Source organism: Oryzias latipes (genome assembly GCF_053564925.1).
Source record: "Oryzias latipes strain Hd-rR chromosome 1 unlocalized genomic scaffold, Olatipes_Hd-rR_3.1 chr1_Y".
In the NCBI taxonomy this organism is placed as follows: domain Eukaryota; kingdom Metazoa; phylum Chordata; class Actinopteri; order Beloniformes; family Adrianichthyidae; genus Oryzias; species Oryzias latipes.
Genome location: NW_027616335.1, coordinates 9,483,906 through 9,505,038, shown reverse-complemented (window position 1 = coordinate 9,505,038; position 21,133 = coordinate 9,483,906). Strand labels below are relative to the sequence as shown.

At 40.1% G+C, this 21,133-nt stretch overlaps 1 protein-coding gene across 2 annotated transcripts in view; it reads right to left on the bottom strand.

The window, feature by feature from the left end:
* The window catches only part of LOC144990277 (double C2-like domain-containing protein beta), a 50,654-nt gene extending 30,189 nt beyond the window's left edge, over window positions 1-20,465 (bottom strand). The window contains exons 1-5 of one of the 2 annotated variants that reach the window (XM_078943417.1): window positions 20,234-20,465; window positions 17,085-17,485; window positions 13,607-13,686; window positions 13,023-13,097; window positions 8,210-8,319 (exon numbers count right to left, since the gene is read on the bottom strand). In XM_078943417.1, coding sequence (XP_078799543.1) covers window positions 8,210-8,319; window positions 13,023-13,097; window positions 13,607-13,686; window positions 17,085-17,472 — 653 coding nt within the window. In that variant the 5' untranslated portion in view covers window positions 17,473-17,485; window positions 20,234-20,465. The remainder of the gene's footprint in view (window positions 1-8,209; window positions 8,320-13,022; window positions 13,098-13,606; window positions 13,687-17,084; window positions 17,486-20,233) is intronic. The other variant, XM_078943418.1, reaches the window with a different exon arrangement.
* Between the last annotated feature and the right edge of the window lie 668 nt (window positions 20,466-21,133).

Here is a 21,133-nt window from a genome sequence, read left to right as displayed (position 1 = left end):
ACTGGATTTTTGACTGATTTACAAAGTATAAGGAAGCCTCAAACTATTTTTGCATAAACCAGTGTGCTATGCAGCAGTCATGTAAACATGCTCTATTCTTGCAGAATAATAGTTTTGTTTTACAGTTTCATGTCCAGAAAATGCTGTTCTTGTTTTGGTTTTTAATGTTTCGCATGTTCTGTTTGCAATTTACAGCTGGCCCATTGAGACTCTACGCTGAGACGATCTTTTAAGGGGCTGGTGCCCTTCCAAATGGAACACTAAGTGATTGAAGAGAACGAGTAACTTACGGTCTGGGTATTGTTAGCAAAGGAACCATTCACTGAGCTTTGAATTTCTTGTTTTTTATGTATTTTTAGACAAAATATGTAAATTGGCAACAATTTACATTCACATAAAACGGGGAAAAAAGGTTAATGATAAAGCAATATTTTTGGAATGTCAAACCAACTCGGTATCCGCCATTTTGGTTTTATGGGCTTTCATAAAGTTTCTTTGTTTTTTACGCACATAAAAACTAAATCAAAAACAGTTAGAGAAGGTGTTAGGATACCCACAGCAAGAGCAAAGGAGCAGAACATTTTATGTGGGAAGCTGGAAGGGGCAGAAGACTTTGATGAGCCAGCATACACAATACAGAGTTGAAGCAAAAAAATTTGAGGGGCTCAAGATCTCATTAAAAAATGTTGCCTTTGTCATTTTTGTACTGCTTAAAGAAGCTTGTATTGATGGTTTCTTAATCTTTTTCAGTAATGAAACTAATATTGACTAAAAAATTAGGGTAGGTCTTTTTGCTAGGGGTGGGGCATTTGATCCCCTGTAGCTCCGCCTCTGTTCGATTAGTAAATATTTTTCACAGATTGGTCATGTGAGTTTTTATAAATGTGTAAAATTCAATTGAACTTGGACCTGTGATCTGATTACAGAACACCTGAGGAATTTTGGAACACCCTTTGCAAGGGATGTAGAGACGCAGTCTTTACAGAGCTTGAGGAGGCACTTTGATGCAATGCAGGAAACAAAATGGTGATGTCCATGTTAATCCCCGACTTGCTAAACAAAAATACTAATGTGCTTTGATCTACATATATTTTCCTTCCATACCACATTTTTCTTCTCTCTTTTTTATAATCAAGGGTCCCATTAAGATTTTTAACAGATTATTTACACAGTGGCTGGATAGCTTGATGCCTCTCTCAATCAGAATGTTTTTGCTGCAAAATAGGGAGACTTTTATTTCCAACTAATTGTGGATGAAATTCTTTTCAATGAAGTGCCATTACCATGCATCATTTAGGCCCTAAAATCACTTCTTTTTCTTCTTTTCCTTTAAATTTCAGTGTCTGACTACATTCCACCAGCAGCATCTGGTATCCAATCTCAGCTTGCCCTCCATTCAATACGAAATCGAATCAGAGTGGTAGACCTATTCCCATCTGCCCACAGAAGAGGATGGTCAAGTCTATTATGGAGCCAGATGGAGGAATGAAGAGATAGATGGAAGAAATTAAGAGGAGATAGACTGCACTGACATCCTGTTTGTACTCCTACAAACAGAAACTCCTTCGAAATCCACCACTGATCTCAATACTTTCACGTGTTCCATCTCGCTGCTGTTATTTGGCAGCTTGTTAATCGTTTTAGTGACATAATGATAGTTACAAGAACTAAAAATGAGTCTTCCCAAATAGCTTCTCTCTAAAATGTGCGGTGCAATGGAGTGGTTTGAAGATCGCCTCATTACCGGGCAGTGCTTTCAAAACCACCGGAAATTCACGAGCAGGCAGATTCAAGGGAATCTACTCCTCCTGTCACATTGACCCCAGATGACAAAATCAGTTGAGAAACAAGCAGATATTTACTGGAAATTAAAAGTATCTTGAGTTCTTTCGAATGCCTTTAAATAATTATGCTTTTAATACATAGTAACAGCATAAATTATTCATCAAGATGATGCAGTGCATTACAGTTCAAAGGATTTTTCTCTCAAGACTAGAGCACCTCTAGCAGTTTTGCTGCATCAATTAAAGGATTAGCTGTTCTGAGGCCAACCGTGAAGTCAGGATTGAAAGAATTAGTTATTGGTTTATTCGGCTGCTTCATTCTTAATAACAAAATGGACTTCCAGTGGCCCTTAAAGATAAGTAAGCACACCAAGGCTCAGCATTTTAAGATTATTGAAAAGAGGAAGAACAAAATTGCAGTTGGAAGTTTGAGTTTTTTCTCTTATTTTCAACCATTTATGGCTCTTCAATCAACCTGGATATCTTTATTTTGATTGGACATGATGGCTTTATGCAGTAAAGCTACTCTCAGAGGAAATCATTTTACCCTTGTCCTATCTTAGATGACCCCACCCTTACATTGGCGTGTTATTCCTACCATGATAAAGGTGGATAAAGGTGGAAAGATTTCATGTAATCCATGGACACCAGTGAAGATCACAAATCATTGAAGAAAAAAGCACTGAAAAGAGCACTGTCTAGTGGGTCTAGATGACCCAACTCCCAACGCTAAAGTGCCTAGGATAGCATAAGGGTTAAAGAAAAACGTATATAATTCATTGATCTCAACAGTTGCCAACTTTTCTGTGTCACACAATGAGCAGCACAGGAGGATCACTCCATGCCCCAGAAGTTGTTGGTTGTAGTCCAACTTTGCTTTCAGCCTTTGTTTGTTGGGATCTGTGATCTAAGCTACTTTTTTCTTGGCTTGACCTCATAATTGATTGGTGTTTGTAGTACAAATGTAAAGGATTGTCTCATTGATCAAACAATCCCTTCCCTTCTGCTGCTGTGGATCTCCCTGGGCTTCTCTCTAGATAGTTCTGAGTAGTCTACAGTGTGACCTGAATGTGGGGCAGAAATAATGTCCCGCACTGTAAGCTTTGTCCGCCTCTTTTTAACCATTTTTTGATATTGTTGTGTTCTCCTCCAGTGTAGTTCACGATGCCTGTGCGTGCTGATGGTATGTTAAAGTCAAATGAAATGTGACATTGGAGCTTCTTCTTAAAACATCTGATACACATGTGTTATGTATGTAATTTAGTGGCATAGAAGCAAAGACAATACAGATTTGGGCCAAAATTTTCAGCAGTGTAAGAGACACCTATTGGCGAGTTCAGCCTACTGTTTTTTGTGTTAAACTCTCTTTGATTGTGAGCCCCAAATCTCAGTTTATTTCACGCTGCTTGTTTAGCATTTCTCAGTGCATCCGTTTTTTAGTAGTTTGTTTTTGCCAGATTTGTCTTATGTTTTGAGCTTGTGGTTTTTAAAGTTTGTGGATTTGATCTGTTGTAAAAACGTTCCCAGTGGTCTTTTAGTGATGAAGATGCCGTTTTCTAGAACATAGTTTCTGCAAAGCGACAGTAGTTCATCAGAAATTCACCTCTGAATTTTGGGGCTGTTGTAAGCCTCCGTTGATGTCCCATTACTCCTTTATTTACACACTCCCCCACTAGCCTACAGCCCCTTACAACTCCAAGCTAACATTAGTGGTAACAAAAATGGCAAACAACATTAGAACTATCCACTTGTACAGTTTTGGGCCAGATGCCTGCTCAGATGAGGAAAATGTTAATTTTATCCATTTGTCTCAAAATGGATGCATCAAAATCAGGTGGAGCTGTAAAAATATGGTCTGCCCATTTCACTTGCTGCATCACAGCATTTAAGCAAGTGAGCCTTTTAGATGAGAGCATTTTCATGGCGGTTTTTCATCTACAGTTTTTCATCTGCCCCTGATTCACAAATATTTAAATAAAGAAATATTCAGAAATGTATCTTAAATTATAGAGAATCTGTAGCATCTGTAGCAGAAGACTTTAACATAGAATTTGTTAAAAACACCACTATTTTACTTTAATTACTTGCCAAGGAAGTTGTATTTTTTTCATGTTTCATTTTCAGATTGTTTAATGTGAGGGATGAATTTTGCAGCCGCGTATCGTAAATTTCTAGCATTTTGGTTCTCTAGAAAACCTTATACCAACAGTGAATTTCTGAGAGCTGCAATTGATTGTAAAAACTAAATGCACTGAATAAAGTTTCTATTTATACATGGGTGAATTCACACTAGCAAGTTTAATTCAAACCATCCATCAATTCATTTTCGGGGGGCTAAACTGGCTACTGTCCGGGCAAGGCGAGGTACACCCTGAGCAGGTCGCCAGCCTGTCGCAGACCTACATAATCACGCACTCGTGGGGTGTATCAGTGGCGACGAGGAGGAGGAGTACAGGAGCCTGGTGAAGGATTTTGTTGTCTGGAGCCACAAAAATAACCTACAGCTCAACACCTCCAAGACTAAGGAACTGGTCGTCGACTTTGGGAGGGACAGACCCAACCCCAGACCAGTTCTGATAGGAGTGGAGGAGGTGGAGGTCGTGCAGACCTATAAATATCTTGGGCTGTGGCTGGACAACAAGCTGGACTGGACGAGCAACACGGGGCAGCTGTACATGAAGGCCCAGAGCAGGATGTACTTCTTGAGGAGGTTAAGATCCTTCAACATCTGCAAGAAGCTCCTGGGGATCTTCTACCAGTCTGTGGTCGCCAGCGCTCTAACCTACGCTGTGGTGTGCTGGGGGGGTAGCACCTCAAAGACAGACTTCTCCAGGCTGGAGAAGCTGATCAGGCGGGCGGTTCTGTGGTTTGCACAAGGCTAGACCCTCTGGCTACTGTTGCAGAGAAAAGGTCACTAAAAAAACTAACGTGTATCCTGGACAATGCCACCCACCCTCTGCACACGACCATCAGCAGCCAGAGAAACACCTTCAGCAAGAGGCTGCTCCTCCCAAGGTGCAGGACTAATAGACTGAGAAACTCCTTTGTCCCCCGTGCCATCAAACTCTTTAACCACCACTTAGGAGGGGGGAGGGCGACAGAAAAGGAAAGGGAAAGGGCCTGAATGACCTTTCTTTTTTGTATATGCTGTTTTGCAGATATTTAAACTGTTTCTTACTGTTCTAATTTTTCTAATTTTTCTAGTTACTGTGCTGCTTTTTCCTATATGTATGTCAACCAGTGCTGTATGCGATGGAGATGTCAATTTCCATGCGGGAACCTCCCAAATGGATAAATAAAGTTATCTATCTATCTATCTATCTATCTATCTATCTATCTATCTATCTATCTATCTATCTATCTATCTATCTATCTATCTATCTATCTATCTATCTATCTATCTATCTATCTATCTATCTATCTATCTATCTATCTATCTATCTATCTATCTATCTATCTATCTATCTATCTATCTATCTATCTATCTATCTATCTATCTATCTATCTATCTATCTATCTATCTATCTATCTATCTATCTATCTATCTATCTATCTATCTATCTATACCTACAAGCAAATAACCTATGAAGCATGTTGTAGGAGGAAGCCAGAGTGCCCGAAGAAAACCCTTGCATGCAGGGGGAGAACATGGAAACTCCACACAGAAAAGTCCCATCTTGGATCTAAACCAGGGTCTTCTCGCTGCGTTCTTGCTGCGTTAACTACTGTGGAACCAGGCAGCCTGATTCAAAACAGTATTTGTTCATTTGGATAGTTTACCTTTTAAAACTTTAACCCGAAACCTGCTGCTGACCAAACATACTAACCATAGTTCCCTCAAGAGCAGGGCTCTTGACTCACTTGAGGGTAAACACATGCGCAGAAGCGAAAATGCTTTAAATGGTGCATATTACGAGGGACAAAATAAATCACCCACAGCACAATACAATAAAGAGAGGAGGCACAGGCACAAGGCAATAGCAGCTTTTCATTTTCTTGCTTTTATCCCACTCTTGGTCAGGTAATAGAGCTTCCAAGTGGTTAACTTTTGGACCTGTGTGATTGTTCCAAGCATTTGGGCTGCGTCAGTCTGGTTTGCCTCAGAGCACGCCTGGTGTGAAAGCAAATCCAACCAAAGGAGTAATGTTACTTGCATTCCTGTTTGAACTGAGTCCACTGTACTATTTTATTGAGAAACCAGCCATAAATGCATTTCCTAATTTATTTACCAAAGCTCTGAAATATAGGATGTATTTGCGTGCATGCATTATTAATGTGTTAGCCCCAAGGTGGTGCTAACAGAATTGGATCCGTTCCCCAAGATGCTATGAAATTGAAGTCCTTGTATAAATTCAAATAAATAGTGCTGATATTCTGTTACTTTTGTAAAGAACACCTCATTTACCAAAGCGATTAATGAAAGGAGTACAGAATTTAAGGCTGAAAGGTTTTTATTCCAGAGAGGATGGAAAAATCCAATCTAAAAGACTTTCCTGTCAAAGCTCTTGTACGAGTACGATAAACCATTCCTCTAAACTTGAGGGTTGTGACTTCAACAGCTTTGTGGGCCAATCTAATAGTAACCTTCAAAAATTCCCGGGCCTTCAGGGCCTTCTTGTTAGCTGAGCACAAAGAACAGGGATCAGTAGAGGCAACATGCTCTCCTCCACATCCTGCTGGCACAAGCTTGATGCATAGTGGCACAACCCAGTTCATAAACACAGCTGAGGGGATTCCTCTCAGCTTCTTCCTTATCCTGCCACTATCTGACGAGATGCGGTGATGACAAAACCTGTTCTTTAGCTGTGGTAGTTTGCATCTAAACACAAGCCTGTCTTTATGTGTGTTTCTGCTGTCAGAGATCTCATCCTTCACACTTGTCTCGTGTCTTGAGTTACGTTCACACCGCCCTCAGCAACACGTAGAAGTCTATCTAAGCGCACATTAATGTGTGTTTTGGGCTTCTGCTTTCAAAAATCTCATGTTACTCATTGTTACTTACATTTTTAAGACCATTTTCGGGCTCCACGTGCAAAACGCTTGTTGAAGGTTGAATCAAGTCAACCAAGTCTCTGATCAATCTGTGACTCAGATTTGGTAGTGACATATGGATGGCGTCTCCTTTAGTTCACAGAAGTGCCAATTTTTGAAAATTGATCGTGGAGAATAAATTAATAATTGCGGTTTGTGCCCAGCCAGAATTTCATGACACCAAGTCTGTCATTTATTGTAACAGAGCTGTGAAAGAAAAACTGCTTCGACTTTTCACGCACTAGTAAACAGTAGAAAAAGAAAAGAAAAGACGCTCCTCCCTGCTTATCTAGTGTGAACACTGTGGGTTAAACCCACATTCAAGTATCACATTTTTGTACGATGCTTTACATTTTTCTCATACGTGTTTTTACTTTTTCAGTGCTTTGTTTCGCCGTACATTAGTTTCTTCATTACATTACTTCAGAATCTCTGTGCTAAATCTTTTCTCTCCTTCATCTGACCCTTGGATCCTCTCCATGTCTCCAACCTGTCATCTTGACTTTCCCACATTTCTCATTCCCCCCCATTTATCTGTCACTCAACACCCTTCTAGCTTCTTTCTTTCCAAATCCTTGATGGTCCAAGCCCTCACTCTATCTTACTTTTATCTCATGAGTGTTACTGATCATACTCCACATCTTCCTCTTTTTCATTTTGGCATCATCTCAATGTGCCCTTGAGCTGGGTTTCCTCTCGTTTGAAGGATCCTCTGTCTGGTTTTGGAATTGGAAAAAATTTTCAGCAGGTCTACGCTTCAAGGACATTTGTGGTTTAGCCTGTGTGTTCTGTCTACATACAAAGGAGGGGCCACATGTTCTTTCCTGCCTGTGATTGCCCTTGACATAATCACAAGAGGATAGGCACACACCTCACTGTGTATTTGTGTCTACAGCGTAGATGGAATTGTGTTTGTGTATGCATCAGTGTTGCATTTCCTCAGGATAAACATCCAACCCTATCATGAACGTGTTGAGTAAACTGACACTGACTGCACTCAGCACACACATCGACAAATGAAGCACATGTGTAACTCTCATGCAGGATGACAGGAGTGCACCTGATTTTTTTTGGGACAAGATGGCTACATTTGACCTCAATCATACCATAAGGGAGAACACCATGAGGAGGAGGAGGGGCAGGGACTTCTGGATAAGCCAACACCTGAGCTGTTACTGCGGCGATAGGAAATAGAACAGTGTGCTTGTGTCACCTGGCTGTAATAATTAATTGCAGTACCTGAAAAATTCCACGGGGAAGCCCGCTGTGCATCCAGCATCTCAGTGGAGAGCATTGGCCTTTCATCTCCTACCTTCATAATGAATTGCTCACTTGGCTGTCTGGGGAGGGATGCTAATGGCCTGCCTTAGAGAACGTCAGAGCTGAGAACTTACCTGAGCGTTTTTGTGGTCATGTCAGCTCCTGTGATGCCGTGATAAATGAGTGTTTCATTCCATACTGGATTCAGAGTATTCTTCAGGGTCTTTGTGCGTAGCTTGTTTGCCTGCAGAAGGACAACAAAAATAAATGAAAGCAGGGGTTTGGAACTGCCCGATCAAAACAAAAAAAGGACACAAAGGATCATAACTATGCGGAATAAATGTGTGGACAAAAAAAACCAAGAAAGGACAAAGAAAGATACAAAAAAAAGAGAGCGGCATCATTTATCTTTGTCCCTCAGGAAATCTCTGACATCTTGCAGATAGAGAGTGAAAGGACGGTGGGCTTGCCTTGCCTCACCTGTTCATGCCTCTGCCTCTCTGGCTGATAAGAGAGTGTGCTGACACCAGTCAGACCTCCAAAAGAAGCGCCGTTTCAAATTCAGTGCAACACCACAGTAAAATGATAGAGCAACACATCTGCCTGATAACGTCGATTGTTCACTAAACTCTAGTTCAGAAAATGAGAATCATTTAGCCATTTTTTATTTGGTGCATGTGATTTTGATATTGTTTTACTATTTTAACAAATCTATCAAACCCCAGTGGAATCTGAAAGTCCCACTCTTATCATGTTTTGATCTATTGTTAAAGTGTCCCCTGTGGTCTTTTAATTATAATTATGCTGTCATTAGTCTAAATCAAAAACCTGTGTCGTGTTCTAGGACATAGTTTCTGCAGAGCAGCAGTAGTTCATCAGAAATTCACCTCTGAATTGTGGGCAGGACCGTTGGCACAGTACAAGACTTCCCTCACTTCCCATCATCTTACACTCTCTTCCGCTAGCTTACAGCCCCTCACAGCCCCAATTGAACATTAGCGGTGCAACAAAAACGTAACAATTTTGATTCAGATGCAGCTCAGATGCGGAAAATAAAGATGTACACGGATGTACGTGGTCGTCTACAAGTGGTTGAATCAGAATAGAGCAGAGCAGGCAGCTTGTGGCATGCAGATGTAGGTCGTCACACCTACTAGCTTTGTCAAACCCATTTTTCCAAATGCTCCTGATTTACAATGATTCAAATATAGAAACACTCAAAAATCTTAATTAAAATTAAAGCTTAATTTTCTGTCTTTATGTCCTCCATCATGACAAAAATTCCACAATAACATGTTAAAAACACAGAAAAACACCATTTTTATCAAAGTGGGTCTTTAATGGTTACAGACGCTGACTTTTGGCTGCAGGCTTGATGGTTTAAAACTTAGCAGGATAAAATCTGGGAGGGACAAATGCCCAGGAGTGTTCCACCTTCCCAAACCCTACTGCAGTGCCCTTCAGCAAAAGTCTTACTGCTGCTCCAGTGCTGCTCAGTGGCCACACGTAAAACTGTGATGGTGGTGAAAAATTCTCAATTGCAGAGAAAAAAGAGCCCTGCTCTCAACTGACACAAATATAGGTTAACAAATATCTAAGGTTTCATATGAGAAGACATTGTTTTTGTGATTAATGAAACATTCAGAGGAACAGACAGGTTCTACTTTCAGTTTGTACAAATTTTCTCCTTTATATAACATTTTTACTACAATTTATTTGCTTTCCCCAGTATTGCAATATTCTTAGATATTCTTGTTGAACAAACTTGAATAAATGATCTTGCATCACCTTTTTTGTAACTATGATAAATGATGCTGCAAACACATTGATTATGCAGCCAGTAAAGAAAGTGTTTCCATCTTTCTCAGTACAACTGCTGCCCATGGCTGAAGCTCCACAGTTAAGCGCCTCAGCTTTTCTTTTCCATTCTGCCACTGTCAGCCCCTCGTTACAGTGCCTTGGGGCCATATGCCAACCCTCCCTGCCATTTTTTTGCCTCCCCTTGGTCTGTTATTGTCACCACATCCCATTGTTTTATCAGTTCTCTCCTCTACCCTCCTTCTTTCTCCGTGCCTGTCCTGTCTTTTGTTTTCTGTTATGTATTGGAAACTTATCAGCTGGAATCAGCCTCTCAGAGCTCAGTTCATCAACAGAGCAAGCATTTCAATTCATGTAATTTGTCTGAGTGATTAAAGTGATGAAGGACGCACGAGCAGGGGCACATCTCGCGGCGTGGCTGCACACGGTGGACTCCACAACCCCCACCACCTTCTTAAATCTTCAGCTGTTTTTTAACAGTGGGGTTGGTTTTACGATCACATATCTCACAGCACAAAACATTCAAAACACCAGTTACCTTTCCTGCACTTCCACCCTGCATTCCGGCTCTGAACGGGTGGTTAGAATCTGTTTCTAAATGTTTTATCGCCAAACCTCCATCTGTCTATCACACTCTTCCTCCTTTCTCTCCATCTGTCTGCATGATTACTCCTTTTATTTTTTTTACTTATCTCACACTGCCTCTTACTCAGTCCCTATTTCCCAGAGCCTTGATGAGTCTGGCAGCGAGCAACTCATTCATGCATCTCTGCTTGGAAGGGGAACATAAAAATACCAGTGACCGTCGGGGCACCATGAGCCACTGTGTCAGAGCATGTTTGTGTGTGTGAGATGGAGAGGGGCAGTGATGAGAAGGACAGAAGGATTGGGTGGGTTTGAATGAGTGTGTGTGTGTGTGTGTGGGGGGGGGGGCAGCTCTGTGTGGCTGTGACTAAATCTTTAGCATGTGTCTGCATGCATACAAGGTCAAACACCGCGTGGGTTGCAGTAACTGTTGTACATCCCAACAGAGTGCTTGCCTGTATTCTAGTTGGAGAGCATGTGCTGGCAGGAGACGTGTGGGGAGAGGCATATCTCAGAAAAGTCTTGCGGTTTTTCTTTTTTGCTGGATTAGTCATCACAAAGTGCACAAATGAAGTGGATAAGAATGAAAATGTGGGACCGTGTCACGGTGCGTTCGTCATTCATGCCTTGCACACCCCCTTTCCTTCCTTCCGAGTGACATAACCTTGGTCTTGTGGCTATTTAGCCAACACTGGCTCATGGGCACTTGGCTACACATTGATGCATCCCCCCGCTCCCAGCAAACCCCCTTTACCACCCCCCTCCCGCCGCCAGCACCACCAGCACCACCAGCACCACCATCAACTCTTGTCTGTTGACGTGAGCCGTGTAACAATCCTCCCTGTTTCCATGACAACCACCTGCTGCTGTCCTCCCCTCATCTGTCTCCCCTCTCCGGTTCCCTCTCACTTGTTTCCCCCCTTCTCTCTTCGCACACTGTTGGTATTTCAAGGTCAAAGAGGGGCACAGGCAGTTAGCGCTACCGAACCGGAGATCTGAGCAAAAACCAGAGAGTAGGGACTGATAACAGAGATGCAAAGAAAGCTGGAGGTCAAACGTCACAACATCACTCTCCCCTCAGTTACTGTTAGCACAGACTCCAGACACGTGCTTTGCTCAACCTAACTTGACTTGGCTTTGGCGTCCTCCCCCTGCACGTCTCAAAAGCCCCACTTCCTGTCAGCCTTCAGCCGAAATGGCTGACAACAGGTTTCTGGCGCCGCTGTGGCGACCCTTATCTTCCTGCCGCTTAAGCTTAAAACGAGACGAGAGCGGTGCAACTGAGCAGAACCTGTTTGTGTTCAATAACGCGGACGACTGGACCAGGCGCATTAAGCAATAGCCATGGGAAATGCTCAACGGTTGAGGAAATACACTTAATTAGTCCCACCGCATGTTTTTACAGGAATGTAAAAGCACCAAGTAAACTTTTTTAACTTTTTTTTCTTTTTTTGTTCAGCATATAATCTTAGTTTGAAGGCCTGTTCATTTATTTAACTACATCTGTTTTGTACCGCGGTTCCGAAGTGAAAATCACATCGACAAATCAGACAACGCGAAATCATATTTAAGATCACAACAATTAAAAAAAGCAAAACAAATAATCGAAAACGCATTAAATTTTAGAACTCGAAATACAATTTCCACAACACATAATTTCAAAATACAAAACACAAAAAAAGAAATGTTTTGAAAAACAAAATTAATTTTAAGAAAATAAATGAAATGTAAAAAAAAAAAAAGAAGGAAAATAAGAAACCAGAAGAGGTAGGTGGTGCAGGACATCAATGGACTGATTAGTTGATGAAGTTTTTTCACCTTTTTAACCAGACATTACTTGGCCTTATTTCATCTTTCAACAGGAGATATTTCTTCAAGCTTCTGGCCACAGCCACTCCAAAAGTTCATTTATTGCTCAACTAACTCTTTATAACAGTTTGGGGAAAACATCCTTTTGCTTTCCAACTTCGTCAAAAACCTAAACGACATAATCCAATCAGTGACGTCCCATAATATCTTCCTTTTCCAGTTTCTTATTTTGTTTCATTTTTTTAACATTTCATTTGGAATTTTTGGGAAATTACTTTTGTTTTTTGAAAAAGTTTTTTTTTTTTACTTTTTGGTTTCTGTCCTTCCTACACTATATTGTTGTCTTTTATTATTAGTTTTGCTTTTTTAATTGCTGTTTCGATCTTTAATGTTTTTACAATGAGTAATTTGTTGATGTGACCTCAGGGCCACTGTAGTTTTGTGTCTGTAAAGCTTGGATCTGATTATGTAAAAACTACTAGACATTATGTTTTTAACATTGTTGAGTTTATGACTGCCAACATCGTCCACATAACTCATTAGAACTGTGGAATCTCACAAAACTGTGTTATTTGTAGGTTAATAGTGTCATTAAGATCCAAAAAGAGGTTGAAATAAGGTAAAAAAAAATTAAATTCTTATGTTTTTGATATCCCTGATTGCAAGTGCTGACAGGCAGAAAGGTCCTGAATGAGGTTATGTTATTAGGCGCTAAGGTTGTGTTGAAGCAGTGACCTTGCTTGCTCCTGGAAGAAGATGAAGCTTGACGTATGGATCAGCCAGCCCATTGGAGTCCATGGCTTTCAGGCCCTGCAGACACACAGACGCACACAAAGTCAGAAACATACTGTACTGTCAGACGTGACGTCATCATGCCCTGACGGGGCTTCAACAGCTGACAAGGTCAGAAAAAGACAGCGAATATGTCAAATCATTTCTACTGTGGCTTTTTTTTCCTTCTTCTTCTTTTTGTCTTCAGGGTTTTTTTTTTTTCTACTTTTGTGTTTTCCATGATCTCTTTGTAAATCAAAGACGCTCTTCAGGAAGATTTACATAATTAACACTGTGTGACAGTACAAAGTACGCAGAAAGATTGTTGTGAAGTGGGCAAGATTTTGTGTGTCTGCATGCGTATTCCATATTTCATTGAGGTTTTAACTTTGACTGACTGAAAAACTGATGCAGATGAGAGTTTCATCTCCGTTGAAGGGTTGAGAGAACATCAGTGTGGCATCTTTTGCCAGCACGAAAGAACTCTTTTCAATAGGTTTTCAAGGATAATTACGCAAGAGATGAGGGAATTTAAACACCGTGTGTACCTTTGCCTTGTGAATAGTACAATGGAGGCAGTTGTTTTCTTGATCAAATAACAGCGTGAATTCGAGCGTTCCAAGATAGGCTAGAAAACAAAACACACAAACAGCAATTACTGTCAGCGAGAAGCAGAGACACATTCAGTCAAACGGGGAGACACTAAAAAGTTCTGAGTCATGTTTGGAGCAGATGGTGTTTTAAAAACGCGGCGCTGCCGCTCATGAATTGATCTGTCTTGTTTGATTACTGTTTGTGAATGAGCAAGAACTACATTCCCGCTATTTCGGTGGTGCGATAAATCATCTGAGCTATTCTGTCATATAAAGTGGGAGGTGCAAGCAGTGTTGGAAAAACATGAGACTCCGTAATTACTGTGCGAGCACCCTGTGCAACTCTTCTGAAGCAAATCAAAGTGGGAATAAGCAGGACAAAGAAAGTCTTAAAGTCCCACTCCGATCATCTTGATCAATTGTCAAAGCGTTCCCAGTGGTTCCCTGTGCCGTTTTCTAAAACATTGTTTCTGCAAAGTGGCACGAGTTCATTAGAAATTTGCCTCTGAGTATAGTAAGCCTACTCCCATTTACCATCATCTCTTGTTTACACTCTCTTCTGCTACACTGTTAAAAGTCTTCAAGGGGTATTGTTCATGAAACATTATCTATTTAAGTACATTTATTACAAAATAAATCAAAAAAATAAATAAAAAAAATAAAAAAAAATAATCAAATATTCGTGGGTAATTAGCTTCTCTAAAAGTAATTTTTTTAAATAATATTGCAACTCAAAATTTACTAACAAAATATGATTTCACTGAACTACAGCACAATTGTATTTCCTAAAACTCGTTTTTAATGAATTCATTTAAAACTAAAAGGTCATGTGACCAACCTGGACTAGTTTGGACTTGTTCTGCTCAAAAAGAATTGCTTTCACGCACTTTGCTGCCAGAATAAAAGATATGTGGAGTTTTTGTGAGTCATATTTATTTTGAGTTTAATATTGTAAGCCTTATAAAATAAAAAGCAAATTTCTTTAGTTCACATTCAGTTTACGTTTTAAATGTTAGCTTCTCTAAACTCAGCCAGTTAGCTTAAGCATTACATTAACACTGTGGTTAATCAAAGAAACATTTTTTGTAATGATTTTAGTCTTTATCATTACTAGGTTTAGCATTCGATTTAATTAGCATTACCGTGTTTTTTTATTGGAGATAGTTTGTAATTAAGGTTGAGGAAGAAGATTTAGGCAAGAATGTATAAAGACTTATAACACAATTGGTGAAAATTGTTGATATAATCATGTGACGCTTGGTCCTTCAGGGAGTTGGCTGTGGAGTGGAGGAATGCCCTCGGCCTATAGACTTTGCTCAGAACTAGAACAAAGCAAGCATTTTTTTTTCACTTATGGGTTTTATTAAAAGTATCTCAGGTAAGTTAATACTTTTGTAACTTTGCGGTTCTGCAGTCTGTAGCTCTGAAAGTGGAGATTGTGCATCTCCATGGGATGGAGGATTATGTCCAGCTCTCTTGAAATAACGTTCTGATATCCATTTTTTATTTTTGTAAATTCCAGGAAGGTTGATATCATCACATTTAAATGTTAAAAGTTCAAACTGATGGAGATACTTTGATGTCTTCTAGATAAAAGAAGAGTTTCAAAGATGCACCGCTGTTCACTGGAACCATGATTGAGTTGGATCGGCACAGCTCAAAACTTCTGAAGGTGTTCAGTGTCAAAGGGCGAGCGGTTACCCAGCCATTCAAAAACCTGATGGTTGAACTGATACAGGTAAGATAAACTGGCTAAATCACATGTTCCATTAAACATCAACATGCTGTTGAATTCCCAAAAATGTATTATAAACAAACATTAAATTATTCATTGGATGGCACTTTTAGTCTTCAATTTCAAGTCCTGCAATTCAAAGTGGGGATGAGAGCTATGAATTACACTCTCCTTCACATTTTGATAATTCACAGTGTGTCGAAAAGTTTGCAAAAGTTTTCAACAACTTGGTCAAATTCAGTCTGGCTTCTTCTTTGGGAGCAGAGACAGAATATTTTAGTCTGGTCCATTACTCCTCATGCGCCGGCAAGTAGCTTAATTTTAAATGAGACATAGAAAATTAAGCAGGTGCATAGACGCTGTCTTGGTAATTTATTCTTTCTTGTATTCAAAATCTATTCAAAACTGATTAACGTACAAGTATTTTCTACTAAAGATATTTTTTTTGGTCTTGCATTACCATTAAATTGCAATGAGTACCCTTTTTTAGACTACTTGGAAGTTCTAAATAGCTTTTGTGTTTTGTGTCTTGAGTTGCAAAAACTGCCATGCATGAGACATTCGATTCGACATTGGAGAAGATTTTCCTCTGCCATGCAGATGCAGCAGGAATCATCAGGAATTCCTGTTCTTATAGATATTATGGCTTTTCAAGAACCAATTGTTTGCTGATTTGGGATCCACCAAGACCCCTCAAAAAATCTGTGATGCTTTTTAAAGGCTATAGTTATAGTCATAGTTATAGGCCATAGTGACAATTTAACTCAATTATGTAATGGCTTAACTAAGTTGGTTGTTAAGTTAAAACTTTTTTTACTTCTATTTGGAATTTTAAGAGTATTTTTAAAATTTTAACTTTGCAAACTAAATACATCCTTTCAAAATAAAATACATATTTGTATTTCTTAAATTATTTTAAGTGCTAACAAAAAATTTCACTTTGTCAAAACTTAAATGTTAAGACTTCACTGAAATGAATACATTTGACTATGTAAAGGAATTATAAATGGCTACTTACAACTTATCTTTATTAAGTACTACCCACTCAAATAAAAGTAGTTTAAAAGTAGTTTTCCTCAATAATTATGCTGACTCAACTTGAAGTCTATGACTGTAAAAAAGTTAATAATATTAGGTTTTAAAACCTCAAAATTCTCCTTGTTCAGTAATTTACAAAAGAAATGCTTGGAAAGTGATGAATTTCTTTTTTTAGGTACCATCAAGGAAATTCTTTTTACAGTGTAGCTTACAGCCCCTCACAATCCCAACCTCCCATTACCGGTGCAACAAAACTGGGGAGCAATATTGGAGCTATCCAGCTGTGCAGTTTTGAACCAGAAGCCAACTTAGACAAGGAAAATGAAGACGTACATGCATGGACGCAGTCGTCCACAAGTGGATGCATCAGAATGGAGCGCAGCAGGAAGCCGATGTAGGTCCTACATCACACCTACAAGCTTTTTTCCAACAGCATTTTTTCATCTGCTCCTGATTCACAATGGTTTGAATAAAGAAATACTCAGAAATGCAATTTTAAGCTTCAATTTCTCTATATATGTCCTCCATCATGAGAAAAATGCTACAAGAAAATGTTAAAAACACCAAAAACACTATTTTCATTGGAGTGGGTCTTTAAGAGTTGCAGAGCTGGTTGTGATGCTGCATTGCATGTGCGACTTTGAACACCGCTGAACTCACTGTCATCATCATCGGAGTCCAACACCTCCTCCCCATTGCCATCGTTTTCTCCTCGTCTCTCCCCATCCAGGTGACCTCCGCCCGTCTCCCCATTGAAGGTCTCCTCTTTTAGGATTTTCTTCTCCCTAGGGGGCGGTGGTGTGCAGGGATAATCGTGGAAACGGGGGAAGAAGTCAGAGATCTGCGGGATGGGGAGGATGGGGCCCGGGCAAACATTTATGGCAAAGTGCTCCTGCATAGAAATCTTGACTGGAGAGGGCGGGGGAGGAGCAGTGGAATGGGGCGTTGCCAAGGGAGAGGAGGCGGAGGAGGAAGGGGCAGAGGCAGAAGGAGGGGGGATGGTTAGGTGGGAGGTGGAGGGCGGTGGCGGTGGCTTGGACACGCTCATCTAGACTGTTTAACTATGGTGGGGAGGAGAGGAGATGAAAATAAGTTAAAGAGAACAAGGACATGGGTTATAGAATAAAAAAGATTAAAATCACAGTCAAATCTTGGTTTTCTATTTGAGCGTTCCATCTATTTCACAGCTGCCACAGCAGGCAGTTTGTCTGGGAGCATCTAAAACATCCTGGAGAGAACTGTAAAAGTGCTTCATCCACTGACTCAATCCTCACTTCTTAAAAGCCGAAATAGCGTTCGACAGAACCTTTGGCACTTCAAGTGTGACTCACACATTGTGTCAGCACACGAAAACTTTGAGCTCATAGTGGTAATGTAGCATGTAAAGTACAAACATGTGATGTCGCTCTATATCTCTAATCCCTCTCTATCACTTCCTTTCACACGTCCCCCCCCCCCTCTGAGCAATATTTACATAATGCAGTTTGAAGCCTTTCGCACTTCTTTGCATATTCGTTACTAAAGGCTAACTCACATCACACTAGTTGAACCGTGCAGTGACGACCATGCTGCAAAGGATGCCTGGCTCCACTCAGAAACTCTTTTTACCTGCAGTGCTTCAGCATGGCCAACACAAACACAGTAGGAGGCGGCATTTATTTTCTTCTATTGACCTCAGGATCTGTCACGGGTCACGTTGACAGCAACACTATCCGCTGCTGTGGGCTACCTCTGCGAGGCGGACCAGCAGCCAATGCCCGGAGACGGCACTGGAGGGATCACAGCTACCAAAAGCGCCGTGTTTTCGGGCTAGATGGACTCTGACACATCCCAACTGGAGTGCTGTGAGCCGGTCCTAAATGAGGCATAACATTTTGGTTGTTGGCAAACACCAACATCATTGAACCAAATTGATCCATTTTTATGTTTTCTTTGCCCTAATTAAAATAAATAAGGCTAAAGATCTTTTGTCCTACTTTCTTTCTCAAACACTCAAAAAAAAAAGAAAGTCGAGAGGCAATCTGGGTTTCTTTTGTGAGTTCACAAAATAAAATAAAAAAAAGCTCAACACTCAAGTCATTTCACCTTGTTTCCTGGTGCACGTCATTTGCAAAACAAAAAAGAAAAAAAATATTTTGCCTAATATGGGATGTAAGAACATGAAAAGAGATCCACTTTGAGCAGTGACATGGAAGTGTGTCAGCACCGCTCACAGCTGAACAGCAGCAGGTCATTCAGGGCTCCATGGTGCTCATGGTACTCATTTGTGTTGCATTTCACATCACTTCTGGCCAAATAGTTACTTATGCCCTTCAATGTTTCATCTGTTTGTGTTTACTCTAGAATAACAGTAAATTTATGGAAACATGATGGCAACTGTGTTAGTTTTCTTTGAATATACACAAAATTTGTGAGACTCTTTGAATTCTCACTGGAAGATTATTTTAAATAAAACTGAAAAGTGAGAAACTGTGAACTTTCCCACCCTGGACACATTTGAAAACATGTGCAGTGACTAAGAACTGCATTCTGTAATGGAGGCACAAATCCCAACATCCTTCTCCTCTATTGTCATGATAATAGTCAGCAGTCCTGCCCAGGGAGTGATAAGGAAACCATTAATTTTGTCAAAAGGTTTAATATCATGTTCGCTATTCATATTCCCGATGGCTGCTGCCAGCTCAAACATTGAGCTCCCAAAAAATTCATTTCTGCCAAAAACTGACTTGGTTGATGCCCAAATCTGACCAAACAGGAATTTAAATTTTCTTTTAATATTTTATAACTGGAAGGTAAACATCTGGTTTCAGGATTGATAGCTGAAACACGTGCCATATTTGTTAAATCTTGTTTGTTGGGCTTGCAATTTATAATTTTTTAGGAATCTTTATCTGTCACAAATCTCTAACCTCTGTTGCACTGCCTTATTTCGGATTTATGTTCAAGATTTCTCAAAAACAACATTTAATTTCTGCATGGATTGTTTAAAGTTTAAAGTTGTGAGTTTATTTTTACAGTTTGTTTTCTATAATTCTATATTTTAGGTTTTTGTCCTATAGCTCAGTTAGTTTATGCAGCAAAAACTTCAGGTGTCTTAAAGTCGGATTTGACTGCTTGGTGCCTCTAATATTAAATATGGCAAGTTTTAATTCCAAGAGCTTTTTTTTAGATGTTAGGTTGCACAATTTCAAAATACTTATATATATTATATCATTCAATAGAGCAACATTTTTTCTTCATCCAAGAGGCTGCCAATGCAACAATTGGCATTTTATCATCTTTACAATCTGTTATGAACCTGTTATGTCAATTTTTTTGCTTCAAAACCAAAAAAAGGCATAAAACAACAGAAGGAAAACATTCCAATGTTTCACTTTGCTTTCATGTCTTTTGCTGTCACTCTTCTCCACCATATATGCTGCTACCTGTCACACACACACATCTTCTGGCATTTAAAACCTTAAGTACTGTAAAGGGAAACACAACAGCAGACAGATTCACACGCAGAACTTCAGATCACCACCTGCCTTCCTCCAAATGTGCAGGTAAAAACAGGATAACTGTCACACACATAAGCATGACACATGACTCCACACACAGAAAGACCCCAAACTGAACTGTTCTCATCTTCAGCGCTCATTCAGACGCTCTTACATAACAGCCGGATCCACTGTTTGGGTGCGTATGAGCACATCCATGCTTACAAACTCACTCACATCAATTACCGGTGTTTGAAGACATGCCAGCACATGTGTAAACACACTCCCACAGACACCCGCACACAAATATAGCCATCTACAAAAACCTACCGAGGGACAATCTTCATCTGTGCCAGCACTCCATCTTGCCTGCTCTCACCTCCTCTGTCTCCCACACTCTATGGAGCATCTAGACCAGCTTTGAGTCAATATATCCCTCTATACTCCCTCTCTCTCTTCTTCCCTCCCCGTCTCTGTTCCTCATTTTCTCTCCTCCTCTTCTCCTCTCCTCTGTCCCTCCCTCTGTAGCCGTGACGTACCCCTCATCAGTTGTTTTCAGCCTGTGCATACAGTACTGTCACTCCTAAAAGAACCCAGGAAAACGTGTGGGTGGGTGAGGAGTGCATGAGATATGCATGGGAGGTGCAAAGAGGGAGCAAGAGACAGGGACAGGACGGCAGACGGACAAGGACGAACATTTGGGGAGACAAACCAATGTTATGCAGATACACAGGAAAATTCAGAGCAACATCAGCAAAGCATACACATGTGAATGGAGAGAAAGGAGAAGGGACAGTGGCTGACAATACCCCAAAAGAAAATATTGCTGCTAAGCATTAAAAAAAAAAAAGCACAAACTGACAAAAAAAAGGAAAATTATTTCATCATGTTGACTTCGCTGAAAAAAAGCACACTGCCAGCACTGAAATGTCACAGTCAGAACACTTTTTCTGTCTATAACAACAGCAAATGTTTGTGTTTGTGTGCAGATATGTTTGCTTCAATGTGCCCACCTGTAGCAGCCTTTATACAAATGTTTTCTACCTGCCATAGTCTTTAAAGAAAGAAATGTGTTTTTTGTATTCTTAAGACATTCTTGGAGCATTTTCCTTATGATGAAGAAAATATATATAGAAAATTAAGCCTAAAATTGCATTTTTTTTTTGTATTTATTTGCAAATCATTGTGAATTAGGAGGGGAAAAAGTGCTGTTTAAAAAGTGTTTTGTTT